This window comes from Scomber scombrus, chromosome 20 (assembly GCF_963691925.1).
Source record: "Scomber scombrus chromosome 20, fScoSco1.1, whole genome shotgun sequence".
Lineage (NCBI taxonomy): Eukaryota > Metazoa > Chordata > Actinopteri > Scombriformes > Scombridae > Scomber > Scomber scombrus.
The window spans coordinates 640,105-659,835 of NC_084989.1; the positions used below are offsets into that span (position 1 = coordinate 640,105).

A 19,731-nucleotide genomic window follows, 5' to 3' on the forward strand; every position below is an offset into this window, starting at 1 on the left:
TACATCTGTACCAATATAAATAAATGTTACTTTGCACTCAGCTGTGAATGAACCAGTGATTGTGAAGCATATTGGGAACAACTGATGGATTGGGAAGTTTTTTCATTATCAAACAGCTGAAAAATGGTCTTTTGAGAAACATCACAAATACTGCTTTTATTCTTATGAGAGGGGTGTGTCATCTGTGTTTGATTAATACAATGTTGTGTGTGTACTGGCGCCTTTATGGCCATCGATCCATGAATGTGATTTTAATACATGTACTATTTTGCCTTTTTATGTGCACCTATGTTCATGTCTTTTCTAAGGGAGCTACACACCAGTGAAAGACACATTTCTATCTTTGTTTGTGTTAATGGACAATAAAGTTTTCTTGATTCTCAATCCGTCTATTCATTATCTAAGACTATTTAACTTCCTTTGATGTCAATGGATGAAATAATCCAGTAAAACATAGGTTTTTATATATTTTAAACATGTTTGACAACAGTTCTACAGGAAATTCACTGTAATACCATTAAGTATACCTTGTTTAAAGATATATGGAACAGTCAGTGTAGTCACTCCCAATTGCAAAGAGAAAGATAACCATGATACCATCTGGAAGTAGAAGTATTTATAAGGGGGATGGTAATAATGAGGACATCATGGAAGAATGTTAAACTTAAATATACAGATTTATTTATGCATGTAATTGTATACTTAATTTATCAGAATTATGATCAGATATTTGAACATCAACATTAAGACAGTTCAGAGCTGCCTACATGGAAACACATTTCCAATGTTATATTTTGGGAATGAAAGAAGACAGCTGTAAAATGCCATGATTTCTATGGAGAGATGAAGGGAGGGAGGGACACAGGCAGTCGGGGAGGATGAGCAAGGAGGAGACTAATCAACTGGCTTAAGTACAGAAATGAGAAGTTTCTCACTTACCAGACAGCGGTGGAAAGAGAGACACATGTCTGTGAATGCTGAAGAATAGAAGGAAGTAGCAGAGAAACAGAGTGAGACAGCTACTATTATGAGTGCTCCTGCAGGATCACAGTTGCCTTGAATGATGAAGAGCAGAGAGGCAGGAGGCTAGCATTCCGCCTTAACACGACGACTGAAAGCTTTGCTGCACCACCAACCTCCAGTGGGACTACAAGTACTGCCAGGGTTACAGCCACTCAGGGGGGAACAGCCTCTGGGTTCACTCCTCTCCGGGGAAAAAGTGCTCTGTTCTCCACCCATCCACTGACAGAGAGCAGAAGAGTGTACATCAAGAGCCAAAATGACAGAACCAACATCTAAAAAGCAGGGATTTAAAAAGTGTCGCAGTGCAACTTTCAGCATCGATGGCTTTAGCTTCACTATTGGTAAGAGATTGTTTGTTACAGTGTGATACAGTGTGAGTGTCTGTGTGTGTGTGTGTGTGTGTGAGAGAGAGGGAGAGGTTTTGCTTTGTGCTGTTGCATAACAGATGGTGTTATTTATTTAAGGTTTATTATATTTGAATTGTAGATGCTGACTGTTTTTGTACATTCTCCTCCATCAGTAGCATGTTCTTCTTTGCTTCAATGAAAAAAAAACCTCAATGACAATATGCTACAAAATTGCTGTGTCCTGTTCTGATGGTAACTGGCTGTATGTAAAGTATAAAGCACTTTTGTCCAAAGTACTTTACAGGGCTTTTGCTATTCATTCAAACACACACACACACACACACACACACACACACACACACACACACACACACACACACACACACACACACACACACTCCAGTATTGAATCTAATTTGTCATTATCTATCTCTCCATGTCCATTTATTTTTGAGCATGTAATGAAATTGGTACATAATAGTGCAAACACAGCTCAGCTGGAGGCTTATCAGAGACACTTCTAAGGGGGTTGGATCCTGGATGACAGCTGCAGTCCATGATCATTGCTAGAGCACTAAATACAATTCAATATATTTCAGTGTCCGAGTCTTTAGGCTGAGCTGGGTGGAGATCGCCAAGTTGAATAAACATCTGGTCAAGGACCTCTTTTGGTTTTGTGTGTGTGTCTTTGTGTGCCTATGTTGACTGACTGCTGTCTCTATGGGAACCAGAAGAGATGGGAAATGACTGTGACATCATTGTGACTGGTGGAAATAATTATGTGTTTGTGAGCGTTGTCAGTTGTTAGGGTGCTGAACTCAGGCAGTCATTATCACTAATGAAGTGGCTTCTGTCTCTGAGCGTAATCTGGATGAAATCTCCTTCTGCTGATTTCTTTAATAGTTGTATCTCAAGATCTTCCACCTGTACTCCTCATACCCCAATCACGGACGCAGGCACGCACACATGCATGCACACACACACACACACACGCAAACACACACACATACACACACTCAATGTCTTGAATGAGAAACTGGTCAAACCTTTGACTGGTATTGTAAGCGTCAGTTGTACTTGTTAGCTAAACTGACAATTGCATTGGAAAATTGGAAAGGATCAGACATTGGCTCTATCAATTATGTCTCAGACTTCACAAGTCTAAATGTAAATGAGAACAAAGGTATGTTTTTCTCAAAAACCATGGTACAATGTCCTAATGCTGATATTCTCATCAAAGGTAAAATGATTGATTTTAAATATCTTGGTGTGACACTGAATACAAATTTGAACTTTAAGAAAAGTTAAGAAAATGGTTAAGACCAGAAAGTACAACTTAGCAAATTTGAGACATATTAGAAACTGTCTCTCTTTGGATGCTGCCATACGGAAGCGCTAAAGGGCCATGTATTCATGTTTTCTCGAGATCTCGAGCTATTTATCTCGAAATTAACTGCCATTTTCCCGAGATCTCGAGATAACGAAACCTCGTTTTCCCGAGATAACGATATAATTAATTTGAGATCTTGAGAAAAAAAAGTATATTAAATCACTGCAGGAAACATCATTCAGTGTAGCAATGTCAGAGGAGCAGGAGCATATCGATCACCGCGTCACATATCTTTTCAATCAAGGCCTGACACAGGCTGAAATAGCATTATGCCTTGCTAGTACAGATAATATACACATTAGTGTGCGTAATCTAAAAAGACAGTTAGCAAGGCTTCAGCTATATCGGCGGCGCAATCTAAGTGAGCCTGATGTCGTCGTTAACTACATAGCTGACCAGCTACGAGGTCCCGGCCGTCTCCATGGATACCAGATGATGAGAGATGCAGATCAGCAGGATTGCGGGTCACTAGAAACTTTGTGTATGCAGTGCAATCCGTTTTGGACCCAGATGGTATACTACAGATAAGAGCTAGGAGACTCAGAAGAAGGCATTACAGTGGAAGAAGGACTTTGACCAGACGGAGACCTGGCGGAGGAGTGGAGATTGAAGGCGGACAGGTGAGTAACATCAGCTCTGCTTCACATAAACTGTAACGTTACCTGCTGACATTCAGCTCACTGTCTAGTTAGTCAGGATATGTTGTTGTTGTGATGTTAACTGTAAAGTAGCAGAGTTGCTAACATGCAGATGTCAAACAGCTGTAGTACTACAGCTGTTTGACATCTGCATGTTAGCTTCGCAGCTAACGTTAGCAGTGTGCTAACGTAACCTTCAACGTAGCTGCTGTGTATCTGGTGTTTGTTCACTGCTTTCAAACTGTTTACAGCCACAAGGACATATAAACACAGGCTGGCTATCACAATAAGATTATTTGGAGTGATACACGGACCAACATGCTATGTTATCGTTAGCTTCAACTCTGGTTACTGTAGTTGAGTGTGTAAAATCAACCTGAACAGCTAACTCCTGTTAGTTTTTACTCTGTTGTGTTTTGTTACATAAACAGATTGATACACAGATAAACAGATTTACTTTATTGATCAAATATTTGGAAAATCTTGATATAGAGCAGCAGGTTATCCAGGCATTTTAATTCAGCTGAAAAAATCAAGGCCTGGTGATTTCTAAAACAAAAATAAAATCAGCACATATTTGCTCCACACAGTTGTTACAATCCAACTGTATATGAATGTTTTACATTTCACATTAGGCTACTGTAGACATCACATCAGTCTTCTCAGTTATCCAGTAACAATGACATAAGACTAATAATTGGTCTGTATTTATTCTTTTTAAGGGCATCCCAGACACAGACGTGATGTCAGCTCCAGAAACCTCCAGCCTCTCATCCTGTAGCCTGCTCCTCAGACCTGGACCCTGCTCTGCTCAGCACTCCTCTGGATTCTTCTCTAGACCTGCTCGGCTCCAGCTCTGCTCCCCACAGCAGTTCCCCTGCCCAAGCTCCTCTTCAGCCTTTCCCCAGTTCAATATCCCATTTCTATTCCCCTCAATAAATGTCTTTTCCTTCAGTTGTGCCTCCTCGCCTCTGTGTCACATACCTACAGTAACAAGCTTCAACTAACAACTGCGTATCTAACTATGTAGGACTTTATACAATTTACAAATATTTTTTGTACATTTTTCTTATTTCTACTGATATCGTAATAGTTTTGTTTTATACTGATAATAATACATAGATGAAGTAATTTTACTCTGCGATGATAAATTGAAAAATGTTATTACAAACACCTATGTCCACACAGCAACTTGGTACCACTGTTGTTGTTGGAGGGAATCTGCATCTCTGGCAGAAACACCAGGCTGGCTGACCCTGGACAGTGTGAGGTGATGCTGTAGGGTCACCAGGTGATGAAAACTGGGTGTTCTATATCATATAGGCTACGCCCTCTAAGAGCTATCGCTGTTGGGTTTATCCCTGGCGCACCTGCGCAGTCCTGAGAAAAAACAGTCAGGGGCCTTGACCCCACGGTCCACCTGTCCTTACTGCGTGCTCCTTCCTCCTGCAGAGAAGCAGCGGCGGGTTGATTTCTTCACCGCGGCATCAGACGACGTCTGGACCCGCCTGATGACTCGGACGAGTCCTCCCATGCCGGTTCTTCTGTCGCTCCCCTCTTCCAGCCGGAAGAGCTGGAGCACGCCGAGGGAGGATGTGCCATCCCTTCCCACCACCACCCTGCCGTCGATCGGCGGGCTGGTCAAGGAGCTGCCGGATGTCATTCGGCATGCGGCCGCTCGCCGAGACCTTCCGGTCCCGCCAACTCAAGAAGCCGCCCCGGCGGATGAAATGTGCAGCGTTTTTCCCCTCGCTCAGCCGAGCAGGCGAGATGCTGTATGGCCCCGCTTCCCGCCCATCCGGAAGTACCAAGAGGGCGCTGCGGCAGATCCGAAGGCCCTTAAGGCAGGGGTTCTCAAACGTTTTGGGGCCAAGGACCCCTTACAGGGCAAAACATTTTCCAAGGACCCCCTAATAATCCTCACACTGATTAAAACATACGTTTACTGCCATTTGTACTCATCGATGGCGTAGGAATTATTTATATTTTAAACTATTCAACCTAAATACTTAAGGCACGTTTCACAGAAATTAACTTACACAAATTAAATTTGAATAAATAATTGTTAATACAATTTCTATACTTTTAAACAAATTTTATTCAAATTACATTTTGACCTCACAGCATTTATAATTTTCAAGTAACAGATCTTAAAGCTTTCAGAAAATTAACAATAGCAAGACTGGCAAAGTCCAAATGAACCCAGTTAATTTTAAAACCAGTTAAAAGCTTACTTAAGTGGTTTAACCATAACTTAATGAACTTATTGCCAATTATTCAAATTAACAGCAGAAAACTGAACAACAGTTTTAGCAATTAAGCCGTCATTAATATTTGCATTAAACTCTATCAAAGTCTTATCACACAAATATCAATTCACACATCACTCACATCAATAACTCAATAAATTAGTGAGAAGGATGAGCCTGTCTCTCACAACACAGTTTCTCTATTCTTGAAGTGATGGTTGACAAACAGACTCTAAGATCATCCTCCACTTGTAAACGAGCCCTGTACTTATTCTTCATTACAGTCAAAGTAGAGAATGATGATTCACAGAGGTACGTTGTAGGAAAGGGGAGCAATATTTGCATGGCCTCAGCAGTGAGTTCAGGATACTCATGTGAGAGGAAGGGCCAGAAACTTGCAAGATTAACCTGCTGGAATCTGACCTTCAGTGTCCTATCACAGGATAACTCCAACAGCTGCTCTTCTGCCTTACCTGTCAGGCCATTTGCTGTTGTAGCCGGTGCAAAGGGATCACGCACCCAGTCCCAGGCATCAGTGTTCACATCGGAGAAGGATGAGCTAAAGTGCTCGCTCAGTGATGTGAGGTGTGAGGTGGCGACTTTCCTCACTGTGGCCACAGACAAGTTGTTTGTGTGGAGAAACTCAGTCAGTTGGGGGAACATGTCTGTTATTCCGTCTTGTATCCTCCTTCTCCGTAGGTCTGTTTTCTTCATGAAGGCAGGGATTTTGTCGCTGACTTCAAGGATGGATGTGTGGCCTCCTTGGATGGAAAGGTTGAGGCTATTTAGTATGTTGAATATGTCGGCAAGATATGCCAACTTGGCAATACTCTCCGGGTCTGTAAAAAACAGTGCGATGTTGGGTTTTTCCTCTCTCATAAACTGCCATTTCTCTGCTTAACTCAAACACCCACTGCAAAACTTTACCACGAGAGAGCGATCGCACCTCACAGTGATATAGCAGTGTGTCCAGCATCCATATCCCGGCAAAGTTGTCCAAACAAACGTGATTGCAGTGCCCTTGACTTCACAAAATTAACTGCAGTCACAGCTGTGTTCAAAACAGAGTGAAGATCTGGCTCCATGTCTTTAGAAGCGAGTGCTTGCCAGTGTAGCATACAGTGAGTAGCCATAATCCTCGGATTGACAGACTTTATCCGCACAGTAACTCCACTCTTTCGGCCGGTCATCGCTGCTGCGCCATCCGTACAAACGGCCACACATTTTTCCCAGCTCAGTCTCACTTCAGTCATGAAAGCATCCAGAAGTCTGAATATTTCCTCACCTGTTGACCTGCCTGGCACCTCCTTGCAGAACAGAAAGTCCTCCAAATTGTCTCCTTCCCAGGGATAGTGCACCAAAACAATCAATTGAGCTGCACTGGAAATGTCTGTTGATTCGTCCAGCTGAATAGAAAATTGCTCACATGAACGCAGTCTATCCAGTAGCTGTGACTGAATGTCAGCCGATAGTTCTTCAATTCTCCTTTTCACAGTGTCATTTGAAAGCGGTACAACTTTCAGTTTATTAGCTGCCTCTGCCCCACGCACAGCTTCACACATTTCAACTGCCGCTGGAAGAACAAGTTTTTGTCCAATTGAGTGTGGCTTCTTACTTTTTGCGATCCGCTTAGCCACCAAATAAGAAGCCTTCTGTGCTTTTTGTGAAGTTGTGGCCAGGTTCACCAGTCTTGTTTTCTGACGCATGTATTCCTCACTCTTTCGCCGGAAAAAATCTTTAGTTTTGTCCTTGAACTCCGGGTGCTTTGTAATCAGATGCCGCTTTAGCTTGGCGGGCTTCATGGCTTCATTTGCTAGCACCTGAAGACACACAACACATTTTGGTCTTCCGTCGCTGTTCTCAATAAAACCAAGCTCCAGATAACTGTTGTCATATTTTCTCAGTTTAGCTGGTTTGGGATTAGCATCACTTGATGAAGTGGACAGTCTTAAATATTTATCCATCGCCACTAGTTTGCTAATCGTTAGCAGGTGCGTCCTGAGCATGGGCGTAGATGACGTAGGGTTGGTGGGTTTTGTAAACCCATGGGCCCTCTTGTGGTGAAATCCTGCGGCATCACCATACTGGGGCGGCTGGTAATAGGGAGGTTCGGGACGTGGTTGACCGCGTTCCCTCGCAGCGGCAGGTAGCAGAGTGTAACGTCAGACTGGGTCACTGCATTATGTTGCAGGGGGGATACGAGCGGCCCCTCGATCCTAACCTCGAAAAATTATATCGGATCTATTTCACTGTTCCAATAAGCAGTGCACAGGCAGAGCGCACTTTCAGTCGCCTTAAACTAATTAAGTCTTACCTGCGCTCAACAATGAGTGAGTCTCGTCTCTCAAACCTGGCATTACTTTTCATTGAGAGAGAGATTTCTGAGAAGGCTAAATTTAACAATGTTGTTGAGACATTTGCGAGAATGAAGAACAGAAAAACAGTTCTAGCTCAGTAGTGGCAGTAATGCAAAGTTGCAAACTCATTTATTTTGTGCCTGTGAATATTCTCATTTGTCCAGGTCATCGTTATCCCCAAAGAAATTTAAATCAAAAGCAACTGGACTTGGTTATTTGTCTAGGAAGACTGGACCAGTCCCAGCCTGGTCAGATGCGTACATGAACTGATGAAGCGGAGCCTCTTGGATGAGAGGTGAAACGTCTTCCTAGACAAATAACCAAGTCCGGTTGCTTTTGTTTTAGATTTCTTTGGGGATCATTTATTTTGTATTTTTTCAATAGCCCTTTTTGCTCTCATGCAGCTGCACTTTTATGTTTACCAATGTTTATCAAAGTTATTCTTAGTGAGAAGATTTCTATGCCTGGTAGTGTAATGGCACCTTTAGTTATTTTATGGTAATTTTATTTTGTGTATTTATTTGTATTGGGATTGTGTTGGGAAGTGTTATTTATGTGTTGATATTTATGTTATGTTGGTCATTTATTTAATAATTTAATTTGCCTGTTTGTATAGGGTCTGGGGAATGGTTGGCAATAAAAGAAGGCGGCTATTGCAATTCTAATCACTCTCATGGTTCATTCTTGATGCACTTTTTGGGCTTTTTTTCTGTCCTCTATTTGTGTGTGCGGCGGGCCCCTTTGACCTCAAAACCCATGTGGAATACAGCCCAGCTACGCCACTGGTCCTGAGCAAATTTATGCAAGCAATTGACGTGTGTCAGACTTACGTGATTCAATCATATGACAGTTTTTATTGGCCCAAAGCTAACGTAAGTGGGAGTAATTGGATCAGTATGTTTGTTTTATTGGCGCAGAGGTTCCAATGTGTACTGGCTACCATTTTTAATGATAAGGCATAATAATTTATTGCAAACTATTTCGCGGACCCCCAAGCTATGGCTCACAGACCCCCGGGGGAAACAGGAGCTAAGCATACTGTTAAACTATTTAAGGACTTCTGTATTTAATACATTCATTTCTTTACAGCTTTTAATCAAACCCACCCCAAAGCTCCTATTCGGAGCCCTTAGCTTCAAGCGCAGTAACCTTCGTGTTTGTCGAGTATATGGCTTCACTCATCTTTTCCAGCGCGGCTGGTGTAGCCGGGTCTGAATCGTTGCTGCAAACTTTTGCATTTCGGCGGAGAACCAGGCGGGCGGCCCCGATGTCTATAGCATGTCGTTAGCATTAGCAGCTACAGCTAGCGTTAGCTCCGGCTCTTTGTTAGTCGAGGCTGGCATTTTAGAGTCTTTTGGGTTATTGGTCGGCTTCTTTTCTCGTTTTCCTTGTCCATGGGCTCTTAGTGTCGCCATCTTATTAACGTGTGTTTCACCAGAGCTATTAAAATGGCCTTACTCGTGACAAAATCTCAAAATATACTGGAGGACTGAATTGACCCGACCGTTCACTGAGCCGCCATCACCGGAAGTCCGATAATATCAATATTCTGGGGGCGGGTAATTCATAAGATTGCACTTTTTATTCATACTCTTTTTTTGATGCAAATAAGTACACTACATAAGTAGCACTGAGCAGAAGGGTTGTTTTTTTCTCTATTAGCTTTGTCAATGTCAATGTCATCTTTATTTATATAGCACATTTAAAACAGCCAATGGCCTACCAAAGTGCTTTACAGTAAAATAAGCAGAAACAGTAAAAACAAACAATAAAAGCAAAAAAAACAAAATAATATAGAGAAATATAACAGATAAAAGACCCAATAACAAGTGGCTATACTCCGCCAAAGGCCAAGGTGGACAAGTGCGTTTTAAGCAGTGTTTTAAAAGTGGAGAAGCTGTTTGCAGTCCGCACAGTGAAAGGTAATGTGTTCCACAGAGTGGAAGCCGCAACTGCAAAGGCTCGATCTCCTCTAGTTTTTAAGAGGGATCGAGGAACGTCCAAGACCACCTGACTAGCTGACCTAAGGGCTCTGGTGGGCTGATGCAATTTAATAAGGCCAGACAGGTATTCTGGGTCCAGCCCATTCAGAGACTTAAAGAAAATAAAAGAATCTTAAAATCAATCCTGTATCTAACCAGAAGCCAGTAAAGAGAAGAGAGCACCGGAGTTATGTGCTCGCGTTTCTTTGTCCCAGTTAGGAGACGAGCTGCTGCATTCTGAACCAGCTACAGGCGGTTAAGCTCTGACTGGTCAATGCCGACATACAGGGAGTTGCAGTAGTCTAAGCGAGATGTAATAAAAGCATTGATAACTTTTTCAAGGTCTTTCTGGCTTAGATATGATTTAACTTTGGCTAAATGGAATGGTAAATGGACTGTACTTATATAGCGCCTTTCTAGTCTTTTCAACCACTCAAAGCGCTTTACACTACAACTCATTCACCCCATTCACACACATTCATACACTGATGGCAGGCAGCTACCACGCAGGGTGCCAACCTGTGCATCAGGAGGAAGCTAACCATTCACTCGCATTCATACACCATTGGCACAGCAACGGGAGCAATTAGGGGTTAAGTGTCTTGCCCAAGGACACATCGACATGTAGACTGGAGGACGACCGCTCTACCTCCTGAGCCACAGCCGCCCACTAGGCTAGAAGCCTCAGCTGAAAAAAGCTAGACTTGACCACTGAGCTGACCTGTTTATCTAATTTAAAAGCACCATCAATAATAACGCCAAGATTCCTGGCGTGGGATCCTATGTAAGATGCTAGTGGGCCAAGGGAGCTGGCAAGGACCTGAACCAGGTCAGGGCGACCGAACAGGACAACCTCTGTTTTGTTTTCATTTAATTTTAGGAGTTTAAATCCATCCACGTTTTAATGTCAGTCATGCAGTTAAGCACGGCCTGAGGAGAATCTTTGGTAGTGACCTTTAACGGCAGATACACCTGTACATCATCAGCAAAGTAGTGAAAAGGAATACCATGCTTCCTAAAAATCGACCCTAGGGGTAACATATAAAGGGAGAACAGTAGAGGGCACAGAACTGAGGAGGAAAACTGGCCCATGTGCACAGAGAAGGATCTCTCAGGTACGATTTAAACTCAGCTTTGATTTTTCCTTTTTTTCTTTAAATATACGGTCCTAGAGAAGGTACAGGAGGATTGATCCTTTGATCTGTCCGATAGTAGCTGGAAGCAACGTTAATAGAGGGGGGGCTCCTGATCAGTTGGGAGTATGGGATTGCTTTGTTATTATGGTTCAGTAGGTTTAGTGTATGTTTCAATGTTTGAATGTTCTATTCTTCTCAGTCATATTATTCTTGGTAAGGGGACTTTTTGGTATAATATTCGCAATGTCTAAAAAAGTAGAACTAAAATGTATCTCTTGGAATTGCCGGGGTTTACAAAAGACTAAGAAAATTAAACAGGTCATGAACAAGCTGAAAGATATAGATTCAAAGATTGTCTTCGTCCAGGAGCCCCATTCTCTGAAGGAGGAATATATAAAAATCGGTAGAAGATGGCAGGGGAGTATCTAGCGTCACTATAGCGTCATTTACATCTCAATCCAGGGGAGTTATAACTTTGATTCACAATTCAGTGCCATTTCAGGTTTCCAATGTGACTAGGGATACATTTGGTAGATTTTTGATCATCCAGGGGTCTCTGCTCTCAGTAAACTTAACTTAAGTAAACATTTACGGCCCTAATACAGATGAGCCTCATTTTTTTTACAAATCTATTTCTCACACTGGCATCCCTTCCAGGTGAATACATAATGCATGAGACTGGAATTATACATTAGACCCGTTACGGGATAGGTCTACAGGTGCTGATCAAACTCATAATAGAAGCAGAAAAACTATTCACCATTTTATTAAAGAACTGAATTTGTTAAACATCCGGAGACACTTGAATCCTAGTAATATTGCTTATTCTTGTCATTCGAGTACTTTTCAGACTTATTCACACATAGATTATTTCCTGATTTCGGCAACACTGATGTCAAAAGTAAAGGACTGCTATTATGACAGCATAGTGATATCAGATCACGGACCGTGTTGTATGACTTATGTGGCCAAAAACCTTGTAAAGGGTCCACCGAGATGGAACTTAAATCAGAAATGGCTACAAGATGAAGAATTTGTAGAGTATGTAGGAAATGAAATAGATCATTATTTTAGAATCAACACAACACAAACAACAGCAGGAATTAAATGGGACGCTTTCAAGGCCTTTTTAAGGGGACATATACTTAGTTACACTTCATCCAAATCTAAACAATCCCGCCAGAAAAGACAACAATTAGAATCCAGAATACACTTTCTTAAAGACCAGGGGCCTCATGTACAAAGGGTGCGTACGCACAAAAACGTGGCGTACGTTCTTTTTCACAGCAAAGTTCAGATGTTTCAAGAGTGAAATGACCGTGGAAATGTGCGGTGCCTCACGCCAACTTCATGGCTGGCGTACGCACGTTTCTACAGCTGTTGATCCTTTTGCGACACTTAGAGGTGATGCTGGGAAACTGTTATAATAAATAAATGTGAAAACAATTAGTCCTCAGACTGAGTGATGTGCACATCAGAGACACATGAACAATTAACACACCCACGTGTCTGCAATTACATGAGTGGATATAAAAGCATGCGCAGAGTGGTGCAGAAAATATGGCTGCCACAACAATGGCTGCTTTAGCAGTATTAGAAGACATTATAAATGGTGCAATACGAAGAGAGCGTGTGTTTAGAGACAGAGAGGATTTAATGGCACATGATGACAACTGGCTCATCAGCCGCTTTAGGTTCCCGAGGGCAATCCTCCTGGAACTGTGCACAGAGCTGCCGCCGGCCTTGGAGCGCGACACAGCGAGGAGCCATGCGCTGCGCTACAGGTGCTGACCACACTGGGGTTCCTAGCAACCGGGGCATTCCAGTGGGAGCTGGCCGACAGGTCAACATTAAAGCGCAATTTGCAGCGAGAGCCGGTTTTCCTAATGTATTCGGAGCTATCGACTGCACACACATTGCTATAAAGCACCATCACATGATGAATTTGTATATGTCAACAGGAAACATTTTCATTCGATCAATGTACAGATCATATGTGATGCGCAAATGCAATTAACCAACATTGTGGCGAGGTGGTCTGGTTCAACGCACGATTCTGAGTAACAGCATGGTTGGGAACAGACAAGCTGGCACTGTGCGCGATGGGTAATATTAATCCCTGTGATCCGCATTGAGCATTTGCGCTCCTAAATACTATCCCGTCTTCACAGCATCGTTACTAGTCAGTGGTTAAAGTTAGTGACTTGCTGGTTAAAATACAGCTTCAGATTTTTTTAACAAGCCCCTGATGTTAATCACCCTGTGCGTAAAGTGTGAAATGTCTTAATCAGCCTCACCTTTTCCCCTGCGCACTTCTGCATTAATTTGCAACAATAATGTGTGATCCTTGGGGGTAATCAGAGTCACCCACATGTGCTCCTATGACCCCTGAGAGAGCAGTGTCACCCACGATTGCGGCGACTCTCTGTTCAAACGGAGTGGGCCCCTCTTCTCTGTCCCCCCGCCTGTTTTGGCCACACTTTGGCGGTGGGCAGCAGTCCTTCGCTTCACATCCTTGATGTCGGACCAATTCTTTTTCAATTCAGCGTGTGTGTGCTATTCTGACCCCACAGCATTGACAGCCTCACACACACTCTCCCACTCACTCATCTTGCGTTTATTGTTTATGCCGGAGGACAGCGTGCCAAAGAGTACATTTTTGCGCTCCTACACTTCAGTGAGTAGCGTCTCTAATTCGCTTTCTGTGAAGTTCTTCTTTTTTCCCGTCTTACTCATTCTTTTGTTTTAATTTTCTGATCGTGCAGAGAGGAGAATCTCAGGTGCAGGGCAATTTAAATATGATTTGCGTATTTAAATGGAGGCGTGGACAGGGAGGGGTCGGGTGTGCGCTCAATTCCACGTTGATTGGGATGTACAAAGGAAATGTGCTTGGATTCATGCGTACGCACAGATTCATACATCTGGATTTTTTTGTGCGTACGACGTTTTCTGGGTTTGAGCGTACGCCATGTTTCAGTAGGAAATCCACGCACGTCTTTGTACATGAGGCCCCAGGTCTTTAAGAACAAAACCCCTGAACTAGAAAATAATTAATAATTACTGCTTTTGAGAGCCGAGTATAAGCTATCGACTGCATGAAAGCAGGTAAAACGGCTGGACCAGACGGGCTTCCTATAGACCTGTATAAAAAATTAAAAATTAAATTACTAAAACCACTATGAGACCAATAAGTCTATTGAATTCAGATCTCAAAATTCTGTGTCAAATTTTAGCAAGACGGCTACAAGAAACACGCCCTAGCGTTATTCATAGGGATCAGAATGGTCTCATTGTAGGTAGACAGGGATTTCATAATGTTAGGAGGGTTTTAAACATTATTCAGGGATTGGAGAATGTCTCAGATAAGGCCTTCCCCTCTTTAGATGCCAAAAAGGCTTTCGATAAGGTGGAGTGGCCTTATCTTTTCAATGTCATGGAACGCTTTGGATATGGAAATAATTTTGTAAAATGGGTTCGTTTACTTTATACAAATCCTACAGCAGAAATAATAACAAATAAAAACATATCAGAACCAATTGCAATCAAAAGAGGATGCCGGCAGGGATGTCCTTTGTCCCCATTATTATTTATTTTGGCCATTGAACCATTTGCAATAGACGTAAGAAGACATGTAGACATTACTGGAATAAAAATTAGACAAACCGAGCATAAGCTTTCAATATATGCGGATGACGTGATTTTGTTCATTTCACACCTTAGTAAATCTATTCCTGCTCTGCTAGAATTGATAAAAGTATTTGGTGGTAACTCAGGATACACAATAAATAACAGTAAATCCTCAATTGTACTACTTGTGTTGGGGATTAAGCATGGTGGACCCAAGAGGCAGGAGAGGCAGGGGAACTGTTCAAAACACAGGTTTATTGCAAACGGAGGGTGCTGCTGGACAATAGCAGTAGTTGGAAGAGGGGAATCGGACTGGACTCCCTCCTGGGGCAAAAGGGAACAAAAAACGGACCACTCCAGGTGGCGTAGCGGGCGGCGGTGGCTGGGGACTGGAGGCTGCAGGCTGGAGGCTGGTAGCAAGGACACAGGCTGGGCTTGGTAACTGAATCATCTGGCAGGGGCGTGGAGGTGAACCAGGCTTTTTCTGGAGTGGTGGTGATTGTAGATTGAAACCAGGTGTGCTCTGCTCTGTTCCCTGCTCCTGTGACAAGTAGGTCAACCCCGCCCCCAAACCATCGCCAGCCCTGCAGGAGAGACAGAAAAAGGAACACCATAACACAACCCCAAACCCCAGTCCACAACAGTACCCCCCCACTAAGGGACGCCACCTGGCGTCCTACCAGGCTTGTCAGGGTATCTACGACAAAAGTCTGTCAACAGACTGGGATCCAGAATCAGGGAGCGTGAAACCCAAGAGCGCTCTTCAGGGCCGTACCCTTGCCAATCCACCAAAAATTGGTAGCCGCGGCCCCGCCTGCGAACATCCCGGATGTGGTCAACTGTGAACGCTGGGTGGTCATCGATGAGGCGAGGTGGGGGGGGTGGGTCAGACGGTGGATGCAGGGGACTGTCTGACACTGGCTTCACCAGGGACACATGAAAAACAGGATGTACCTTGAGTGCCGCAGGGAGCCTCAGCCGGACCGCGCTCGGGTTAATGATGCGCTCGATGACGTAGGGGCCAATGTACCTGGGAGCCATCTTTCGAGACTCTGTCTGGAGAGGGAGGTCCCTGGAGGCGAGCCAGACCTGCTGTCCCACCTTGTACTCCGGGGCAGGGGTACGATGCCTATCAGCAATTCGCTGGTTCCGGGCCGTCGTCCGGACTAGAGCGGCCCGGGCCTCCCTCCAAACACGGCCGTAGTGGGCCTGGACAGAAGGGACCGCGACCTCTGTCTCCTGACTGGGGAACAGGGGGGGTTGAAAACCGTTAGTGACCATGAAGGGGGACATACCCGTAGCTGAGCTGACCAGGGAGTTGTGAGAGTATTCCACCCATGGCAAGTATGTGGACCAGGAGGCTGGGAGACGTGCCGCTACACACCGCAATGATGATTCCAAGCTCTGATTTGCCCGCTCCGTCTGACCGTTGGATTGGGGATGATAGCCGGATGTTAAGCTGGTTCTCACCCCCAGAGCTTGGCAGAACCCCCTCCACACCTGAGATGTGAATTGCGGGCCCCTGTCCGAGACGATATCCTGGGGAATACCATGCAATCGAAAAACATGCTGGACCAGGAGGTCAGAAGTCTCCAACGCTGAAGGGAGCTTGGGAAGTGGAACAAAGTGAACAGATTTGGAGAAACGGTCAACAATTGTTAGGATGGTGGTATTACCTTCTGAGGGGGGGAGGCCGGTGACAAAATCCACTGCAATGTGTGACCAGGGGCGATGGGGAATGGGCAAGGGTTGGAGGAGGCCTGCTGGTGCACGGTGGGAGGACTTATTTCTAGCACAAACGGAACAGGCGGTGACAAACTCCCTTGTGTCTGCAGTCATGGTCGGCCACCAGAAACGCTATCGTAGTAGGAAGAGGGTGCGGTGAAGTCCAGGGTGACAGGCTACTTTGGATGCATGCCCCCATTGGAGCACCGGGCTTCTCATCGACCGGGGAACATAAAGCCGTCCAGGTGGACACCCCTCTGGCACCATTTCCTCCTGCTGAGCCTCTTGGACACTCTGCTCATTTCCCATCTGGCCGCGCCGATGACACAGGATGGTGGTAGAATCGTTTCCTCCAAAGTCCCCTCCTCCTCTGGTGTGAACTGCCTGGAGAGGGCGTCAGGCTTCGTGTTTCTCGAGCCTGGGCGATAGGAGAGAGTGAAATCAAACCTTCCTAAGAAGAGGGCCCACCTGGCCTGGCGTGAGTTCAGTCGGCGAGCAGAACGGAGATAGGCCAGGTTCTTATGATCCGTCCAGACAATGAATGGCTGGGCTGCCCCCTCCAACCAGTGCCGCCACTCTTGGAGAGCCAAGACCACTGCAAGCAACTCTCGGTTCCCCACGTCATAGTTTCTCTCTGCTGGAGACAGGCGTCTGGAGAAGAAAGCATATGGGTGAAGTTTGTGGTCTGCAGGCGAGCGCTGGGAGAGAACAGCCCCGACCCCACAATCCGAGGCATCAACCTCAACTATGAACTGAAGGACTGGATCTGGATGAATTAACACAGGGGCTGCAGTGAACTTTGTTTTAAGCTGTTCAAAGGATGCCTGTGTTTCTGCTGACCATTCAAAGGTTTTCTTGACTGAAGTTAACTGGCTGATGGGAGCAGCAAGACGGCTGTAGTCCCGGATGAACCGCCTATAAAAATTAGCAAACCCCAGAAACCTCTGTAATTGTTTGCGAGTGGCTGGGGCAGGCCACTGTTCCACGGCTCTGATTTTCTCTGGGTCTGGTTTGAGCTGCCCCTTTTCAACTATGTGCCCCAGAAAACTAATGGAGGTTGCATGAAAATGGCACTTTTCTGCCTTTACATACAGCTTGTTCTCGAGCAGTCTTTTCAAAACTTGTTTTACATGGTCAACATGCTCGGCATAACTATGGGAGAAAATCAAAATATCATCCAGGTAAACAAAAACAAACCTGTTCAGCATGTCCCGGAGCACGTCGTTAACTAAGGCCTGGAAAACAGCAGGAGCATTTGTTAAACCAAAAGGCATGACCAGGTATTCGAAATGTCCCAAGTGTGTGTTGAATGCAGGTTTCCATTCATCACCTTCTTTAATTCTGATCAGGTGGTAGGCATTTCTCAAGTCCAACTTTGTAAAAATGACTGAGTCATGAAGGGGTGTAAAGGCTGAATCAAGCAGTGGAAGGGGGTACTTGTTTTTGACCGTGATAGCATTAAGACCAGTGTAATCGATGCAGGGCCGCAGTGTTTTGTCTTTCTTTGCTACAAAGAAGAAACCAGCTCCCACAGGGGAAGAGGAGGGACGAATGACACCTGCTGCCACTGAGTCATTTATGTACGTTTCCATGGTTTCTTTCTCGGGTTTGGAGAGGTTGTATAGTCGTTGGGTGGGAAGCGAGGAGCCAGGGAGTAGATCGATAGCACAGTCGTATGGTCGGTGTGGTGGCAGGGTGAGCGCCCGGTCTTTACTAAATGCATCCTTCAGCTCATGATATCCTCGGGGAACATTAGTCAAATCTATGTCTTCGGGGGGTGCAGGCAATTTGGCAGAGGGTTTGGGGATGGCCGAAAAGAGACAATGTCGGTGACAGTGATCACTCCAGTTGCGAATGGAGGCCATTGCCCAGTCTATGTGTGGGTTGTGGGTTTGTAGCCATGGTAGCCCAAGAACAATGGGGTTCAAAGGGGAGGATATGACAAATAGCTCTGCCTGCTCGTGATGGTTACCTGACAGGGTGAGTTTAATTGGCTGGGTCTTGTGTGTGACGCTGTCAATGGGGTGTCCGTTTATTGCCACAACTCTTTTGGGTTGATCTAGCTGACAAACCGAGAGATTATGTTCCCGTACAAAGTTAATGTCTATGAAATTATCGTCAGCCCCAGAGTCAATCAAAACCACAACAGGGAGCGTGCGTTGTGTCTGGTGTATCATACCTGACAGTTGGACACGGTTTGAGGAGGAAGTCATGGATGTCCGGCTCACCAGCGTCCTCCTTCTTGCTGACGAGCCTGTCCTTTTGGCGCCTCTGGACACTGTGGCCGATAATGTCCCTTCTGGCCACAGTAAATGCAGAGCCGATTGACGAAACGACGCTGCCTCTCTTCAGGAGACAGCCTGGCTTGCCCCAAACTGCATGGGCTCCCCCGCTGTGGGGGCAGGAGGGCCCATGTCTGCTGTGGGGCTGCTAGATGATGAGGTAATGGTGGAAGGGGCGAATGCCACTGGGGTGGCTGGGGCAGAATAGAGGGAACGAGGCCTTTGTCCCTGGGATCTTTCCCTGCGTCGCTCTCGCATCCTGTTGTCCAACCTGATGGTTAAGTCAATCAAGGCCTCTAAGCTATCAGGGTCATCTCTGGGAGCCAACTCATCTTTTAACTCCTCTGATATCCCCTTAAGGAAAATCGCCTGCAGGGCGGTGTCATTCCAGCCGCTCTCGGCGGCCAGAATGCGAAACTCAAGTGCATACTGTGAAGCTGATTGGGTGCCCTGTCTCAACCTCAGCATTCGACCAACTGCCTCCTTCCCTTTAACAGGATGGTCAAAAACCTTTCTCATCTCCTGCGTGAATTCATCATAATCTGTGGTGAGTTCTGGGGAATGAGTGGAGGTGGCAAGCGCCCAAGCTGAAGCTTGGTCAAACAGGAGGCTCATGATAAAGGCTATCTTTGCCTGATCTGTGGCGTATGTGCCCGGCTGTTGGTGGAATACTAGTGAACACTGGTGCAGAAACTGAGAACAAGTCCCTAAGTGACCGGAATACCTGGCAGGTGTGGGGATGAAGGGTTCTCGGGGTGCGACCATCGGAGCCACGGCAGATGGTGGGACTGGTGCAGGTGGAGGAGGGGGAGCATGGGCGAGAGCGGTGAGTTGACCTGTGATGGCGTCCATCCTCCCTCCAAGGTCTGTGATGCCTGTGGCTAATTGCTGCAAGTTGTTTACAACCTGCCGAAGAGTGGTTTCATGTTTGGTCACCAGAGCGCCCTGGTCGGCGAGGGCTCGCTTGATGTTGTC

General features: G+C 45.2%; 1 protein-coding gene across 1 annotated transcript in view; it reads left to right on the plus strand.

The window, feature by feature from the left end:
* The first annotated feature begins 1,279 nt into the window (after positions 1-1,279).
* pde1ca (phosphodiesterase 1C, calmodulin-dependent a) overlaps positions 1,280-19,731 on the plus strand; it is a 66,535-nt gene continuing 48,083 nt past the window's right edge. Inside the window, exon 1 of the mRNA XM_062441942.1 lies at positions 1,280-1,364. Within this exon, the coding sequence (XP_062297926.1) occupies positions 1,280-1,364 (85 nt within the window). The remainder of the gene's footprint in view (positions 1,365-19,731) is intronic.